Here is an 18,177-nt window from a genome sequence, read left to right as displayed (position 1 = left end):
AATCAGTCTCAGATCTGTACAGGCCCAGGATAGATGACACCCCATAATAACCACTCCCTGCAAAACTGACAAACCAAATCCCCAAAAGCCTGTTTTAAAAAATTCTAATCACATGACTTCCTGTCTCTTGATACCATTGGCTGTGAAGCGCAAAACAGCAATAATGAAACGAGTCATTATCTTCGTAAAAAGGTGCTTTTTATTGTGATGTCCAGGAGGAAGTTATGCAGTTAAGTCATGAATAAAGTTCACTGTAAAAATATATATACTGCAATCAGGAGCACAGTAACATCCCTCTCTCACCTGGGGGCTGGGAGTATTAGACCTTTTATCAGGTAGAGAGACTAAGAAATACATCTTTAATCAAGGTAGAGAGACTAAGAAATAGACCTTTTATCAGGTAGACTAGATGGAAAACAGAGCTCACACTTGTGCTAAGTGACAATGCTTTGGCCTTTTAAGTCGTGTACCGCACAGAACGACAAGAATAGAATTTACTCGACAGGTAACGAAGGAGGATCGTGGTCTGAAATGAACCGAAAAAAGGGTGAAGAACCAGGTAAAATAATCCTAGGGACTGCAAAGTGTTTGAATTTTGTGTTTAAATGAAAATAGAAAACATGTGGTAAAGTGAACAGACACGCCGAGAAGTTTAAACAATGGAGACAATCATCCACACCACACACACCAAAACAAACACAAAACACACCGGACCCCTCAGAGAGAGGAGGACCTGATGGAGAACTCAAACCGGAAAAGGTTAACCGAGAGGGGCATTACTGTGCATGAGAAAGATAAAATATACAAATCAGGTGGGTAACTTGTAATATGCAGCTTCTTTCCAAACCAAAATACTGACAAACGGGTAACTATAAAAATATCACAATGGTACGATCGAAATGTTAACAGAGGTCGAGAATAAGAATGAACACTGAACTTTTTTTTTGTTTGTGTAAAAACGACATTGCACCAAAAACCAGCATCATGAGCGTAACGCTCACCGTCAAAAACCTCGTCAAACGTGTATACCGACAAACAAAATGAAAGCTGAAAAGAGTTCAACACGCCCACGGGAGCAGCATCAGACACATTTCCGTGGAAGTACTCTAATGACCAAATAAGTCAAAAAATGTACAACCTGATTGGCTTTGCTTATCCTGATGACCACTTCCTGTTCCTGTTAACACCAGGCTGATGCAGCCAGCCAATCAAATTCTTCCAATGAGTCCACCAATGAGCATCCAACGGAAACATTCAAAACAGGGTGGAGGGAAAAAGCTAGGTGACACTAGAAAACACCACAGTGACCTTATGAATGTAGATTGCTTTGAATGCGTCCACAGGCAGTAAGGCACCCGGGCCACAGAGAGGGCTCACTTGCGGCAGAGCCTCCACAGGGTCCTACTGATGGCTGGCAAGACATGTGTGGGGAAACCTTTTCAATTGGGGAACATTTTTTAACTTTTATTTTGAAAGGCCAAACCGATTTTTTTTTTAATCAATAAAACATGGTGAGAATAAAAGGGGAGTACATTACTTGGCTGCTTTAAAAGGGAATAGCCCCATGTGAGGGTCGGTGGAAATCTAAGCCACAGCCAGGGTTGTGCCATCAGATCCTTTTGAATCACTAGTTCCCATTAGGTGTAATTAAAGGGAGCCTTCGGAACAGCCAGCCATAACAACAGCCAACATCAAATGGCTGAAACAACAAACAGAAGTCTTATAGCAGGTCCCTCAGGATTGGGCCAGCCCTAGTCAGAACGAACCCTGGGAGTTGGTCTTTGTCAAGTGCTCTAGCCTCCTAAACAACACACACCACCCAGCTGGGATGGACTCTCCTCCACCCCCGCCCCCACCAAAAAGGTTATTGCCATGGTAACGGATGTTTTTGTGTGTGCGTGGCTCCTCTATGACTTAGGCACTGAGGTGAAGAGAAGTCGGGAGAGTCTGGGCAGGTGAAAGCCACTCGCCAGTTTGTTTTAGAGAAAGAAAAAGGTCAGGTGAAACGCTGACTGTATGTAGGGAGCGCTTTCACATGGTCCAGACTCCACCTATCCAAATGCTATCCAACACTCTCCAGTGAGACGACTCGTTTGATCAAATAAAATGCAGTACTTGGAAAGAAAAATGATGTAAGTTTAAAACATGGCACTCTCGACTCCATCCTCTGTAGGATTCCACATCATTTGAAGCAACGAAAGGGATACCTTTGCAACTGTATACAGGTAAGTCTTGGCGACAGAGCTCCCTCTAGTGGTGGGAGACCAAATCGCACCTAGAAATCATTGCATCTCAACTAGAATTAAAACTATTTTCAAGGATCACCTATAACATGGGATCCAAATACGTTCAAATGTACCGCCGGATTTCCGCCTGATTGCCAAATAAGCTTAATTCCCACTAAAGATTGTACCGTCCTATTTGGCGAATGAGACGGAGGCTAGTGTTTTTGTGGAAATGGGCAGACGACAGTAATAAAAATGGCACAGGTTTATGTCTTTAAATTCAAACCCACAAATTGATAGAAGATAAACATTCGGGCGATTATATTTTATCGCTGACAATTGCAAACATACTCCTGTTGCTCGGGAACAAAAGGCTATTCTACAAGTACGATTGAAGAAGTAAAATGAAAAATAAAGAAAACCACGTCTATAATGGCACGAGCAATAAAGGGAAAGAAAGTAAATGTCAGGAGACGAGGGATGGTGTGAAAGTCGTATCTGACGGATCCGTGGGTCGGTGTGTATACCGCCCCGTCCACGTTAAAGCATATATTGTCCGTTTGAAAAGATTGAAGTACTCTGTGGTGGGGGAGGGGCTGGGGGGAGCACGGCATGTACAAAACACAGCCCCCTTTAAAAACATTCACACAAGGCACTTCACTCGGTAGGAAAAGCAAAAGGAGACGCATGGGGGTCTTTTCTACGACCAGAGACTACCTGCATAGCAAAAACACAGGGACCCCCCCAACCAACCTCCCTCCCGTTCTCCCCCATTCAAACTCTTCAGTGTCAAATCCACACCACACCTTTCAGACAGCCAAAAAAAAAAATTCTTCATTTTTTTCTTTTGGTTTTTAAAATAAGCACTTTGCCAAATAGTAGAATCCTGCCTGCTGCAGAGTTGTTATTCTTTTCCTCTCTCCCTCCCCCCCCCCCCCCCACGGTATGAAGGACCACTGTCTCCAGTCCTCAAAGGGGGGGGAGGGGGGGATACGGGGGGCTCTGCAGGGATACGGAGCCCAGTCTGTTTTCACCGTCCGTAGGGGTACTCTTTTTGTACAGAGAAGTCCGGTCTCCAGCAGATCACAGAGAGGAGAGGAAGGTTCAGGTAGAAGTATAGTATTGTTTTAGTTTTTTTTTTCCACAGTGAGACTCCATGAGCACCCCCTAGTGGGCGCTACCAGGGGGTGCACGGGCACGTGTACATGTGTGTGAGAGAGAGAGAGAGAGAGAGGTTCTGCCTGAGTTCTGAGTCAGATGTGTGGGTGTGGGCAGGAGAGGGAGAGTGGGCGGGGCGGCGGCGTCAGCGAGAGAGACACACACGGGCCTGGGGGGGGGGGAACACGCTGGTGGCCCCGCGAGGAGCAGGGGGCAGAGGAGCAGGTGGGGGTCCTGCTACCTGCCCCTCAGGTCCTGCAGGACCCCGTAGACGTCGTCCTCTTTGCTTAGTCCCTCGAAGAAAGGCAGCAGGTCCAGCAGCTCCGAGTCGTTCATGTCGTCGAACCACGACTGCACCGGTACCTGTGGGACAGGGGACGCAACGCTACGGTCAGGAGATCACCACGACGATCCCTCGATGGCGACGCTTCCCGTAAGGAAAGGGCATCGACCTTGTAGGGGAGAGAAACACTGCAGAGGGCTTCACTGACTGCTGAGCAGCGGACACACATCTCACCGCCACGTATTGAAAAGGTGACATATTATACCATCAGGTGTGAGGAGTGTAATTAGCCATTACAAGCCGTTTTGAAAATCTGCCTTTTCTGACATCACAAGTGGGCGTGTCCACCTAGATGTACGACGGATAGATGAGCACGGTTTGCTACAGTCCACTGGGCAGGCTGCTAGACTGATCTATCCAGCACACATCTCGGTGGACACGCCCACTTGTAACGTCAGAAGAGGCAGATAAAAAAAAAAAACCAGCTTGTAACGTCTAATCACACTCACACCTGGTGGTATAATATGTCACTTTTAACAACACCTCAGTCATATGTATACACATCTGTCCTTCCTATGCACGCTCTCACGCTCTTTAATACATTCATTATTTTCTAAACCCTGCAGACATCGATACGGACATGTCCCGTCTGACTGCGGTTAACAACTCAAAATATACCAAAGGCCAGAGTAGCGGTCCCTTTAAACGAAACCTTCCTCAGCCCTCATCACCCGTGTCCCCCCGCTCCCTCGTCCCCGGGCTGAGACTCACCGCGTTCTCCGGGTGGAAGATGTAGGAGGCGGGCGAGTTGTCCACGATGATGACGCTGGCCAGCTCGCGGCCCAGCCGGCTCAGGTCCTTCACGTAGTTCCCCCGGTGGAAGACGCACGACTCCCGGAAGAGACGGGCGCGGAACACGCCCCACTGGTCCAGCAGGTCGGCCACGGGGTCAGCATACTGTCAAGCCCGGCCAAAGTCCAAAGGTCAACTCTCGTCAGAGGGCTTCACTGAACATGGCTGCTGCGCGTCATAGCTCTACTATTAAACTACTATTTAGGACTATTAAGCAGACCTTTATTTAAAGCGACTCAGGGAATTACATGTCATAAAGGAGCATTAAGGTATGGGTTAAGGCATCTCGGGGACCAAACCCAGGACCTTTAAGACTGTGGACATTCGGGATCGAACCCAATGCCTTTTGAGCTGGCAGTTGAACACACAGAACACAAGACCTTCCTGTCGGCTGGCGTTGAATCAGGCGTCTGATCTACCCTGGCGTTGATTCCAATTAGCACAAAGTAAACACTGCGCTTTAGGGAGGAGAAGCCGGTTAGGCTCGGCCATGTTTAAATAGATAGGATGCCCAGCGGCTAACTTATCACACCCGCCAACACCATGGAAACGGCTAGCGACTACCAGCGGCTACTATGACACACTCTCCCTCTACAGTAGTCTAGACCGATGCCATGAGAGACTTACCCGTGTAATACCGGCTTAAGTAGGGGAGTAAGACACAGAGATCCATAATGAGGAGTGGCGGGTGAACAGTCAGTTAGTCTCAACAGAAGATAAATGACAATAACAAGTGACAAATGAAAAGACGAAAAGACCGAAGGCTGAGCAGGAAGTAGACAGCGTCAGGAGAGCAACCAGATGATTGTTATTACTAGAGAGGAGAGGGTATGAGAACGTAACGTACCTTGGCTAGACTGGCGGTGAACAGCACACATTCAAACAGTTCTCCCATCCTCTGCAGAAACTCGTCTACGTGTGGTCTTTTCAGCACATACACCTGAGGAGAATTATGCACATACGCCTTCAGCACAAGCATGGTTGCCTAGTACAGGACTGGTCCTGGTCGTTCCGCCAATGTTTACCAGACAGTTTCAGTTTTTTTTTCTTTTCTTTCCTCAACTACCAAACAAAGATGCTACCTCCCTCCAATAAGGTTGTTACCTTTGCCTCCTCGCTGATGTTCACAACATTCAAGCATGTGAAGTCATAAAACAAGTTCAATAACAACTCTAAATTTAATCTTCAGCTATCATTAAAAAGACGGGACACACATGGAGCTACATGCTGTTTGTATGACATGCAGTGCCATACGAATAAAGTTGAATTGAATGACAGAGCTGCTGGGCTCTCCTTGGCGGTCCCTCGCTGGTCCAGGACTCTCACCCAGGGGCAAGTAATCGTGAATAGGCCAACCAGGAAAAACACAGCCTATCCTGGATTACTTGAACTGAGTCGGAGTCAGTCATGAGGAGGATCCTCCCTACAGAAGATGAGCGCCCCAGAGCACAATCCCATAAACATCCATTTACTGTGAGTGGTTACCAATTAGTTTAGCAGGTGCTTTTATCCAAAGTGACTTTCAGATACATGTCATTATGACACAGGCATGACGCCTACAGACTAAACAGTCGTCATAAGACTAACTCCGCAAAATGTGGACGATGTCAGTCGTCTCAACAGTACAGTACCTGATGAACAGTACCGTCGATCTCCACAGGAACGATGAAATCTGCATTGCTGATAGGCTGCAGCAAAACAAACAAACAAAGACAACCGCACAAATCAGTTTCCCCCACCACGGCCCTGGTTCATGTGTTGTAGTGCCCTGACCAAACAGCAGAGGTCCCGCTTGCACAGGCCAGCTGTGGGCCACCAGAAAGACATTCAAGTCTTGAGGGAGAGAGGGACGGGGGCCAAGGGGGAAAATAATACACTGCCTTTTCCTGCCAAAACAAATGGGCCCTCGTTGGTCCTCATGACTAGCTCAACCTTTTTGGTTAAGCCTCCGAGCAGGCAGCCATATGGCAGCAGGGGTGGAGGAGATGGTGTAGAAGTGGGGGAGGAGGAGGAGGAGGAGGAGGAAGAGCCCTTTTGGATTCTCATGTCCCACATCTGCTGTGGCTTGTGTTGATTGTTGACCTATCGCCGGCTGTCCTAGCATAAGGAGTCTTCCTTATGTTAGGAAAAACACTTTTAAAACTAGTTAACCAAATTGGAGGTTTGGTTGTTATGCGTATTGCCGTGGTTTGCAGTTAGTTGTATGTTTCCGAAAAACAAAAATGGACACCTGGAAAGAAAACGAAACAGGCTGCAGGGCTCACGAAAACAGCTGCGCAAATAACACTTAATATGTATTCAACTATTTCTAGCTCGCTGTTGCCTGTATTATTTGACAAAGGAAAAGAAAACCGCATGCAACGAATCGGGAGTGAGTATGAGGCTAGGGAGGGGGGAGGGGGGGGGGGGGGGGGCGGGGGTGTGTGTAGCCTTTGCAATAACAAACATTCCTATCCGGATATTTTGAGAACATCAGGTCTGGGCCTCGGAGGCGGTCCGGACAGCCCCACCCCCCGCTCCACTACCTTGAAGGAGCTGTGGACCAGGGTCTCGTCCAGGTCGATCACCACACACTTCTTGCCGTCGTCCGCTATCGTCAGCTCTGGTAGGAGGTATTTGGCTGGAGGCTGCTGAAGCGGTTGGATAACCAAGAGGAGGAGGAGGAGGAGAGAAGAGTCAGATGCACTGCAACACGGTGTGGGGATGAGGAGTGCATGGAGGTCACGACAAGGAGCATGTGCGTATGTTGCGAGCATGGTGGTTTCACGTGCAAGGCTACACACTGCGATGCATATCCCCATATTAATGGAAGGTTCAATTGGTGGTCAGTGATGAGGCGCGATTTATGTTTTTAAAAGGGTTCCTAGATTACTACCAGGTGTGAGGGAGATAAGGCAGTTCAAATCATTTTCAATATTCATCCACCAAAGTGGGAGAGTCCACCCTGATGTATGAAGGATAGGTAAGCTGTCCCCACGCTGGTGGACTGTACCAACTATGAAGGCTGGAGTTGGATCCATCCATCACACCTTTGTGGACACCCCCCCTTGTGATGTCACGAGTGGACAGATTTGAACACCTGGTGGTGAAATGGGGGCCTCAGCCAGGGGTTAATGAAGGCCTCGTCTGTGAACAACCACCCCCCAGCACATGGTAACACCCGCTGCACGCCGACCCAGCCAACCCACGGGTTGCCTTTAATGCGCTGGGATTTGTTGGTTGTCTAAATCTCAGCCGAATCCTGGATTACACAAGGTGTTTTCACACATTCAGGCCATGCAGAGGTTTGGTTGGCTGCGGTTAAACAATCACGCGTTGGAGAAAGCCCCCCCCCCTCCTTCGAAAGTTATGAATGAATGGATGTACTTGAGGGTTCTATTATTCATCATGCTGGGCCACTCTGACTCTAGCATAGTGCTTCATTTGAAATCCTATTTATAAATCGTATGCATAACATATTTGAGTGGATATGGATAGTATTATGACCCATCCATTTCATTCCACTATGACTATTCAAGCCGTTACGAAACAAAAACATGGTTTGCATGATTCTGTGTATTGAATTTCATTATTTTCTGGTTGGATGCTTGCTTGTTTGTGTCAGTGGTTAGTTTCTAAACAGGCATTCAAAGCACCAGTATTTCTCATGCGGGCCAGACAGCAGTGAAAACACCTCTGACGGAGTTCAGCCTCTGCACCGTACAGCCTATGATACGACCCAAGGAGGGGACTTGGGTGTAGAAGCGCCTTGAGTGGAGCTCAAGCAATGAGATGAGTGCTGGTGCCCAGCCGGGCCGGCCAGGCACCAGCGACACGCTGCATGCAAACGGAAAATCAAAGAAATAAAAAGGCAATACATACACTAGGGACAGGGATGACCTGGACCTGGTCAGACTACGACACAGAGAGAAGGAACACACACACACACACACACACACACACACACACACACACACACACACACACACACACACACACACACACACACACACACACACACACACACACACACACACACGAAAGAAAGAGAACATTAAAACATTAACATTAAAACACAAGGAGTGGATAGAGAAATGAAAAAGGGAAAAACAGACAAAATAAACTAGTCACACTATTATTTTACACAAAAATATAAGTGTATGTTTAAAAGTAAAGAAATAAGTATCAGTTCAGGTCAAAAGTCTGGTTTGACCTTTTCTTGTGTGAGCTGTACATGAGCGCTCACGCCAGTGTGTGTCAAGTCCCTCTGATAATGGGGACAATCACAGCATGTTGTACCTTGGGCGGAGTTCCATTCTCCTCCACCGGGGGCGGCAGAGAGCTGCTGATAGTGTTGGACGCGGGCGTCTCCACATTGTAGTTGCGGAAGCAGCAGAAGAAGGAGCTGAAGATGCTGCGATTCCTCTGCTTCTTGAGGCTGACGTTGGACTGCGACGCCGCTGAACACAAACACAACAGGCAGAGATTAACTCACACAATCTTGGACATCAGCAGCCATCACTAGGTGAAGCTAAGCTTTATTGGATGTCAAGTTCATTACAGACGATATTTTTGTTGTGGTACCAAGTTTCAGTCATAAATGTATTAGTCACAACGAGTGTAAACAAAAAAAAATACAGTTTCCCCTTCTTTCTGTCATGAGTTGATGATAGACAAACCAAACCAAAATTCATGACTCAAAAAATGTCTGTGGAAAAGAAACGAGGGCTTGTGTAGCGACTGGTTGCCAATACAAACGGTCCACAAATGTTTTTAATAAGTCAGGTGATGCAATAGGCTACTGTAGGTACAGTTTTCAGTTGGGTTTCCATGGAAACCAACAGCTGACCATTCTCAACAACTAAAATACAATACAACTTAACTATCCTTCAGGTCTTCCCAGATATATTTATATATATTGATTCCAATGTAAAACGTATTACCATGAGAGGGTATGACACAGAGCCAGTCCCGTGCACAGAGCAGATTACATCATAACAGCAGGCAACTGTCACACCGCGTCGGTACAGGTGCAGTTGACTGGGGGCCTGATTGTGTCACAGCCTGGGTCACATGGGGGCCTGTTCGGTCGGCTGATTGGTCGCAGCAGCTCTACAGTAGATAGTAACTCACTCTGATTGCGACCGCCTTCTCGTTCTGGGGCCCTGGAGCGGAGCCAAAATCAGACCAGGAGCTTTTATTAATAGAGACAAGCAGGAGGGAGCGGGAGTCTCCTACTCACCTCCCTTAACCTCCACCACTTACCCCCCTCCTTTAGGCCACCTGTCACCATGTGATCTACGTTTTCTGGTCTCAACTACACCCCCTTACCATGTTTCACTAGGCAGGTGAGGAAGGGAGCGAGTGAGGCAGCTAGAATACACACACACGCACAAGGGTGGGGGTGGTGGTACACACTCCTCTACCTCCCTTACAACAAGAGACACCCTCCACCAATTCCTCCACCTTGTGACTCCACCAGTGCAGAGAGGAGCCGAACACGCTGCCAACGATGTACGCTTGTTTCTATGCTCCCTAAAGACTAATCCATGTTGTCTCTTCTCTAAAACATCCAGATAAACCAGCCGCTTTTCGTCAGAAATAATATGCAAAACTTTTTTGTCATCACCTTGGGAGACAATAAATCAACTTCCATTGTGTTCGATGTCAGACAGTTTCAAGAGCTGTAATGCTCATAGATTAAAGTAGTGGAAGACTGCGTGCCACTGTGAAAGAGCAATGGGACAAGGGACACAGCAGGGTATCGTGTATACTCTCTTACCAACATTGCACTACCACCACCACCACCTTGTCACCAGCTCCCAGTCCTATTAAACCCCACACCACCCTCCTTCCTCAAGCCCTGCATGGCTCCGCCTCCCATCTCATCGACACGGGCACTCTTCATCCAACATCGAGACAGAGGAGAGGTATTCATCCAGAGGGAGACTGTTGATCATAGAACCATCAGAAGGCATTACTGGTTAAGCATGGACTGGTCGTGGGAAGCCTTTTGAAAGGACTAAGGGGAAGCGAATGATCAGCTGGTGATAACGCTTTATAATTAGATCCCTGGTTTGTTGATAACCTTCGGTGTAAACACACAGCTCCCCAAATTAATGAGTGTGAGTGTGTCCTGTGTCAACACAACAGTGATAGGGGAATTCCACAGGAAGTGGCAGGAAATTGCTGATGCCATCAAACCCTTCAACCAAACCATCTATAAGTCATTCACATGTAATGTATGACATCATCAACAGGAAGTACACACTTATACCTGCTCACATTTAAATGTAAAATGAGGTTTGAGTGTGCACATCGTGTAGACGTTATTAAATCGCAGAATGACTCAGCGATGGCTAATCTGACGACAGTGCACAGTGCGACAGGATGTCACCGCGACTTTAAGGCCATTATGCAGAGACATCAGTTTGAAGTTAGCAGCACACTCTGGCAGGAGAAAGAGTGTGCACGTACACACACGCTGGGGAAGCAGAAAATAGTTTTTGCCAGTTCTCAAAAGTGCTCTACTCTTGAATACAACAAAGTACCCAAAGAACTGCAGCTTTTATCAGTGGCTTCAAAACTGACGTTTGACGAGCGTAGGTGTTTTTCAGACTTCATAATCGTTGGGCACCAAGACAGAATGTCGTCTTCTTTGGCTTCCTGTGTAAATAGCCACCCCCCCGTCTTACTGTCACCAACAATCGGTGTAAAACAAGCTGAGAGCACTACAACGTCAAACAATGGCATTCAGAGTATATCTTTGACATTGTGATGCATTTACAAGTCAGCCAAGAGGATACAAATAACAGAAAAACGGAAGAGGGATGCGATTTGATCTTTCAGGATTTGAATGGAGACAGTAGGAATTCCTACTCCCTAACTGAGGTCAGATCAATGTTAGGCTTCAGAATTGGTTGATGCAATCCAATACCTCGCCAACGTGCTTTGATGAATATGTATCGGACCCCATGCCTTAGGGGAATGAGGCAACCGTTTTTTACTTCACGTTGCCTTGGAATAAAGGAGATGCTTTGACGCATCAAAGGCTTTATATGATCCAGTCCTCGTCATCGACTCTGTGGGCGGTTCACGCAGAGCAGCCTTTTCCTACTAGTTTATGCATTTCAAAATATTGCACAGAGGGACACACATTTCATCACCCTTCAGCTAGGACTCTGATTCATCCATTCATTAATTTGTGGATTTCTTGAGACTGAAGTTGAAGAAAACTAACATCAGTGTCCCCAATTAAACCCCCGCAGTCAAACAAGAAGATATTATCCGTATGAAACGGGGGCGAATAGAATGTGATCACGCTTAGAAGAGTTTGCATAACAGAAATCCTGACAGTATGTTAAAAGTCAGTGACGCAGTTAGAAAACAACAACAAACTGCTTTCATTAAAGTTAACCATCCTCCCCAGTGGAAACAGAATCACAAAACACAAGACCTGTCAGGAACTCCACTTGGGCTCCGAATTAGTTCTGCCAAGGCTCGATAGTGTGACTTGTAGACGTTCCTCACCCAAGACCCTCTGATAGGTTTACAGTGTCAGCTTACAACAAATCTCTTTAATGAACCAGTTACTCTGGACAAATACTGTTCTAATAGTTTAACAAAGAAATTACCTTAAAATGGCTAGGCCTAACATTTGGTAGCTTACATGTACCAGACCAGAGTAGCTATATCGATATCAATGAACATTTTAGGAGGGAACCCTTTTAAGAAACAGAAATAGTTAAAATACCCAACATGATTTATTAGTCTCCTATATTTACTTCATGACGTTTCAATACAATACGCTCGTGTCTGTCCCCCTATGGCGCAATGAGTGTGAATGATGGTTAGATAGGTAGAGTACAGCATGCTAAAAATAGCCCTCGTCGTGCACAGAACCACAGCTTCCTTCCGACGGTGCCAGACTTGGTTTTGTTATTTAACTCTGCATTAGTGGATAAGTAGAGCCGGGGCCGTGTGGTCATCTCTGTATGACTCCTCATTGCTAGGCCCCTAGTCGCCATGTTGACTCAGGCTCAAATACCCTTGGGAACCCTTTAACAGATTACAGCCAGCCCAGAGATGGAACGGGGCTAGCTCCGCCTCCGACACACAAGATACTAACGTGTACACAATATGCATGGCATAAACCGATAAAAACACACAGATTAAACAAAGTGTACTGAAATGACGACAGTAGACAGCCAAACAGTAATTTAAAAAAAATCGAGCAACTTTTTACGTGCCTATGTTCAGAGATCAGCTACTTTGCAAGCTTTTAAAATTAAAGATCAAAAGCTTTATTGACTAATAAACATGAAAAACAGCAATAAAGCGTTTGATCTTTACACGCTTGTCTTCTGAAGAGTCACTTTTCTTGGCACACACACACCCACACTTTAAAAAGCTCTTCCAAAACTTCTCCCATGAGGCAGTGGCTCCTGGGTGGGATTGTGGTGGTTGACACATCATATAATTTTAGGCCTGAGAAAGCCTTGCGAAAACTCTCCTCTGCATCCATAACACAAGGGAGGGACGCCTACACAATTCCACGATGCCTGGCAAGTGTTAGGCGTCCCGCAGAGTCAGAAGAAACACTTGCCCGTGGGGAAAACCCTCAGCAACCGAGACGAAGCCACTAAACAGTGTTTTTTAATGATATTCTGTGTGACGTCAAGGGCTTAAAGTGGGCCTCTTTCTGACAGCATGGTCTTAGACAGTGTAAGGATTGGTGAAATGTAAAAGTTGATATACTTATATACTAATAGGCATTAGTCTTGTAATTGGCACTATTATAGGGGATTATAAACATTATAAACCTATATAGATGTAATATTAAAGGTAAGAGACTACGGTGGTAGAGGAGAAAACGTCACAACGTGTTTGATATTCAGCTCAGGGAGTCATTGGATGCCCAGTCATGGGATTGTCCAGCAGGTCAGAAGGGGTCAAGGTTCAAAGGGTAACTTGGTACGGCATAAAAGGATAAAAATAGGTGTGAAAAGTTTCCCACACCTCCCTCATTCCACTGCCTGCATTCTAACAGACGGGACTGACAGACTATAACACATAATTTAGGAGTTCACTTGAGTCCATTAAACTGTTGATTTTAGTATAAATGTTATGTTATGAGAAATGTTCCCCTAGTTTTGATTTCTCTTCTTATGAACAATAACGCAAATAAAGTTACTTGCCTGCAAATCAAGTTACGCTATTCAGCATTGAAACATTTAACAAATTATAGCTAAATAAGAAATCTGAAAGTCTAAAAGTGAGAACATTATACATTATAATGACATTAAATTGACAATAACAGACATGAATTTCTCAGTTATAACATTGCTTGCACTACATTTCAACATTCCTATCCAATATGAAACTTTTTTAGTTACTCTAAAGGTAGGGACAAAATAAAAAGTATTATATTACTTTTATAACGCCCGCTCAGGCCCACACACCCACACCCACATAGTATTGGAAAGGCTGTGGGTTCCAGTGATGCCGGACCATTCTGGTTCTGATGGGTGAAGGGATCATGTAAGCCGAGCTCATTCAACTCGCTGGCTACATAAAGGTCCCGGCCAACAGCTTAGTTAGATGGAGTAACGGCTATAAATAACCAACAGCACCACCAACCGGGGCCACCAACACCCCTCCTCCAACTGCCATTCCTCATTCTAAGGAGCAAACTCCTCACAACCCCACACCAGAACCACCCGACTTCTGAAGAACTTTAACTTTAGATGTTCAGAGGTTTCTAAAAGAATCCAAAGAAACAACAGATGCACAGTTGTAATATTTACTAAATAGTTAAACCATGAGCGACCCGGCCAGCAGGGCAGCAAGACAGAGAGAGGGGGAAAGAGGGAGAAAGAGGGGGAGAGAGAGTCTATATTTAGTATTGTAGGGCATGCAGCCTAAACAGTGTCAGTGAGTGACACGTGTTGGAGGAAAACCAGCAGAGGTACACATAAGGGGGGTGGGGGCAAAGGTGGTCAATTTCTGTCCAGACAACCTGGAGCCATTTCAAGCAATTCTAGCCTACCTGTAAAATCACCCCCAAAGCAGCAGCTGGGAGACCCAGCATAGGTGTGTTGGGTTATGGGGGACGACCACCTGACTGACTGGGTTTTATGCTCCATAACTTATTTTCACATTCACTTTGGGGACATCAAGACATTTATAAAAATGTAGGGCTGTGACTTACTATTATTCTCAATGTCGATTAGGCCCAATGTACAGAAAAATTGTAATTGTTTACAATGTGCCAGAATCCAAAAATCATGTCTTCAAAAGACGATCAATTTAATACTTCAAAACGTAAAAACGTAATATGAATTTGAAATGCTCCATACTTGTAATATTAATTTTGAACCATAGATGTATTGATGGTTCAAATAAAATAGGAATGGATCCATTTCTGTCAATTTAATTAGTTTCAGCCTGTGAATGTGTCCTTCACACTTTTCCATGGGCTGCTTCACGGGCCTCTGTATGACCAGCCTGGATCTTTAACAAAGCTTGCAGACATAACACTTCTTAAACAATGGTGACATTTACCTTACAGTCTTTCCCAAGGGAGAAGCTGTCGGACTTCAAAACGGCGAACAGATGATTCAACAACAACTTTAATCTGCTCAGAGTACGAACACAAGAACACTGTTTGGACAAGTATTCAAGAAAGAAAAAACATGTCAATTTTGTTTTGGCCTATACCAACATTGTTCCTAGAAAGCTCCTCTTATAGGTTGTGCTCTCATATTTCTCGAAGCATAAACCTCACAAATATAAATCATAGACCTTTATAATTACTGCAAGGGATGCACCGATAACAATATGGGTCTAAGACCGGTCTTAAATAGGGATATTGTAGAATCTCCCACCGATATAGTAATTCAAACACAAAAGATACTCATCACTCAAATCACAGTCACATTACAACAACTGCTATCTGATTCACTGATGTTTGTCCACACAGAGGAATTTCAGATGCTGCTCAAATGATAAATATCGATTATGTGTCAACACATATCTTGTTCTGTCCTCCAAACAGCCATTCTGAGCCCATACTGTTGGGGAAAGGTAAACAGATCCCGGCTGCTCATTCCAGGCAACCAGAGACGACTGACGAGAGAGAGAATGTGAGTCTTCAAGGCAGACAAAGGCCAGGTCGGCCGCAAATGACCTTCCTGCTGCTCATCGCAGGCCTGGATCATGGCAAAGGCACGTTAATATCATTAACTCCTCATTCTCAATAAATTATCACACTGTGGAAATAAATTATGACTGCCTGCCATTACAGACAAGTCACATAGACCTGGTTAGGGTCTAGCTAAGGACTTTTACTGACAATCAGGCAGCATAAGGCTTGAAATGCAAAACTCAAAAATTTGACAAAACAAACTTTTCAAAAGCATAAAAAAACTTCGGGCCCAAGTTAGGAATTTGAGTATCAAATGGTTATAACCGTTGATTGAGAGGCCAATGTGCAAGAATAATCAAATTCTCCCATGATTATTTAGGGTTTATGTTTCACATAATCCGTTCATGATACAGAGTCCCTTTTGAGGGAAAACTCATGGTTCTAGTGATGTCTTCCAACATTACTCAGAGCTAGACAGTATATCAATAAAAACATATGCTCGTTTGTGCCTCATGGTGTGTGTCTCAAGTGGACTTTTTTCATTTGAATCATGAGTCATTTCTCTAGAAAAGCAGCGTCGACCCATCATTCACATGACCAAACAATTTTTGCACGAATAACCATTAGGTACCATGTGTTTGTACAAAGCAAACAATTAGATAAGATGGAAGAAACCAAACATAGGTTACTATTTTACAAACGGACGTGCATGCTTGTAGCTTCAAGGTCCATCCTTAGTTGTCTGTCAAATGTAAGCATTCAATACGATATATGTATATGTACATTGTGTCTAATGATGTATATACATTTCTTGATCAAGTTTTACAGCTAATATAACACCAATTTAAAAAGCAAGTCATGTTTACTAACTTCGGGTATACAACTAATTCGCTTTTGTTGACATCGGAATGTAAACTACTGAGGTGAAAGCTTCTTGGCACCATCTCTCAAATGAAACAGAACAGGAACCGGCTGGAGAAAATAGTGGACCGATCCACAAATAACGTGTTGTATATTATAGTGCATTGTTGGGATCCAAGCATGCATTGGAAAGACAAACTGACAACCAGTGTCCCATTATCTACAAGATAGCGGGCGTCAGCTGAGTGCTAACTCAAACAGCTACCATCCAGCAGCTAACGGGACCCATCCTCGTCTGACTTACCTTTCTCCTGGTTGAACGAGATGATTTCCTCCTCTTTAGGGTTGGAAACCTGGGTGATGATGGACATGTGGTCCATTGCGACGGATGCGTGTTTCCTTTACCGTTCTGAATGTTTTTCTTATCCAGCAACCGAGCCCGCTTCGTGGGCAAGCTAACGTTAAGCTAGAGGGTCTAAAGGCGCGGAGAACCTGCGAGCCCCCAGAGCCAGCAGGCTTAGCAGCCGATCAGAGGCGTCGTGGTGGCGGCGGCGCGAACCAGCAGCCAGCTAGCACCGTCGGAAAAGGAGGGTGGGATCCTGGTCGACCTGGTTGTCATTTAGGGCATTACACCACCAAAAAAGCCGCCGCTGTTAATGTCAACAGATGTAAACAATGCACTTGGTCGACCACTCATCCAACACGAGTGTGTGTATTGTGTGACGAACGGTCCGATGCTGAATCTGAACTGGCTCCGAGTTAGCTTAGGTTAGCTTGGTTAGCTGCGTGAAGCACAAATCCAGAGAAAAAATGTGACGGCGTGCCTTGTGAACCGCGCGAACGGGTTACGGGAGATTATCGTCCGAACGCTCGATCGAAACTAACTCAGGATACAAATAAAAATACAATTCGATGTTAAAGCAGCGACTTTTCAAATGAATTGTTCATCACTGTGGGGCCAACATGCCCAGTGCGCAACATGGAGGCTTTATGTATTTTGAGATCCATCTGAAGCGGGGGCATCCAGTGTGGGAGGGGGCGGTTTCTAGGATGGAGTCTCCTTGTGGAACCGGAGCTCCTCCACGACAATGAACAGCCCTAGATGGATGGGTGCAGCTTTGACTTGCTTCTCTGACTCTGTTTGTACTGTTTGGCCCGAATGTAACATACAACACGAAAAAAACACAAAACTTTCCGTTTTGAAGTTTATCAAATTCAAAAATGTGATAACAATTATAAATCGTAAACGTCTTAAAGAGCAAGCCTCCCCTCTAGTGGTGAATCGACGAATAGCTTAAAACGCGTCAGAATTGATGTTCGTGATAGGGAGTACCACGGTGTCTCCCGCCATTCCTTTACTATCAGCTATGAACACACAAACACACGTATATTATCAGCACACGCAGACACAGCCTCGCTCTTTCCTGTTTTTTTTTGTTTTTTTTAATATCGATTATGGAGGCCTATGCAATAGCCTCAAGACTTTATCGGGAAAAAAAAACGCTGAAAAGCCTATACGTCTAGACTAGTATATAAGTATATTTACATCCCTCATCAATGTAGAAGACGTGTTACGACGCAGCAGAAGCCTTCAGATATTCACATATATTCAACTCCATATATTCAGTCCATTTCCTCTCGTTCACAGCAGCAGCACCGTTTTGCGCATCGGT

At 45.2% G+C, this 18,177-nt stretch overlaps 1 protein-coding gene across 3 annotated transcripts; it reads right to left on the bottom strand.

Moving 5' to 3' along the window:
* Positions 1-88: 88 nt before the first annotated feature.
* On the bottom strand, positions 89-17,477 carry LOC311361094 (CTD small phosphatase-like protein). 3 transcript variants are annotated; one of them, XM_084481280.1, is made up of 8 exons: positions 16,809-17,477; positions 8,797-8,957; positions 8,380-8,412; positions 7,044-7,148; positions 6,150-6,206; positions 5,366-5,458; positions 4,438-4,623; positions 89-3,746 (listed from the first exon to the last, which is right to left on the bottom strand). In XM_084481280.1, exons 1-8 carry the CDS (start codon positions 16,882-16,884, stop codon positions 3,621-3,623), a joined length of 837 nt encoding a protein of 278 aa, XP_084337406.1. In that variant the 5' UTR covers positions 16,885-17,477; the 3' UTR covers positions 89-3,620. The 3 variants fall into 3 exon arrangements, with proteins under 3 accessions (XP_084337406.1, XP_084337408.1, XP_084337407.1); XM_084481281.1 differs by having other exon boundaries at positions 113-3,746; positions 7,044-7,145; XM_084481282.1 differs by lacking the exon at positions 8,380-8,412 and having other exon boundaries at positions 90-3,746; positions 7,044-7,145.
* Positions 17,478-18,177: the final 700 nt, after the last annotated feature.

The sequence above is a fragment of the Micromesistius poutassou genome, assembly GCF_964030765.1.
Source record: "Micromesistius poutassou genome assembly, chromosome: 16".
NCBI lineage: Eukaryota > Metazoa > Chordata > Actinopteri > Gadiformes > Gadidae > Micromesistius > Micromesistius poutassou.
This window is presented reverse-complemented; position numbering and strand designations above follow the sequence as displayed.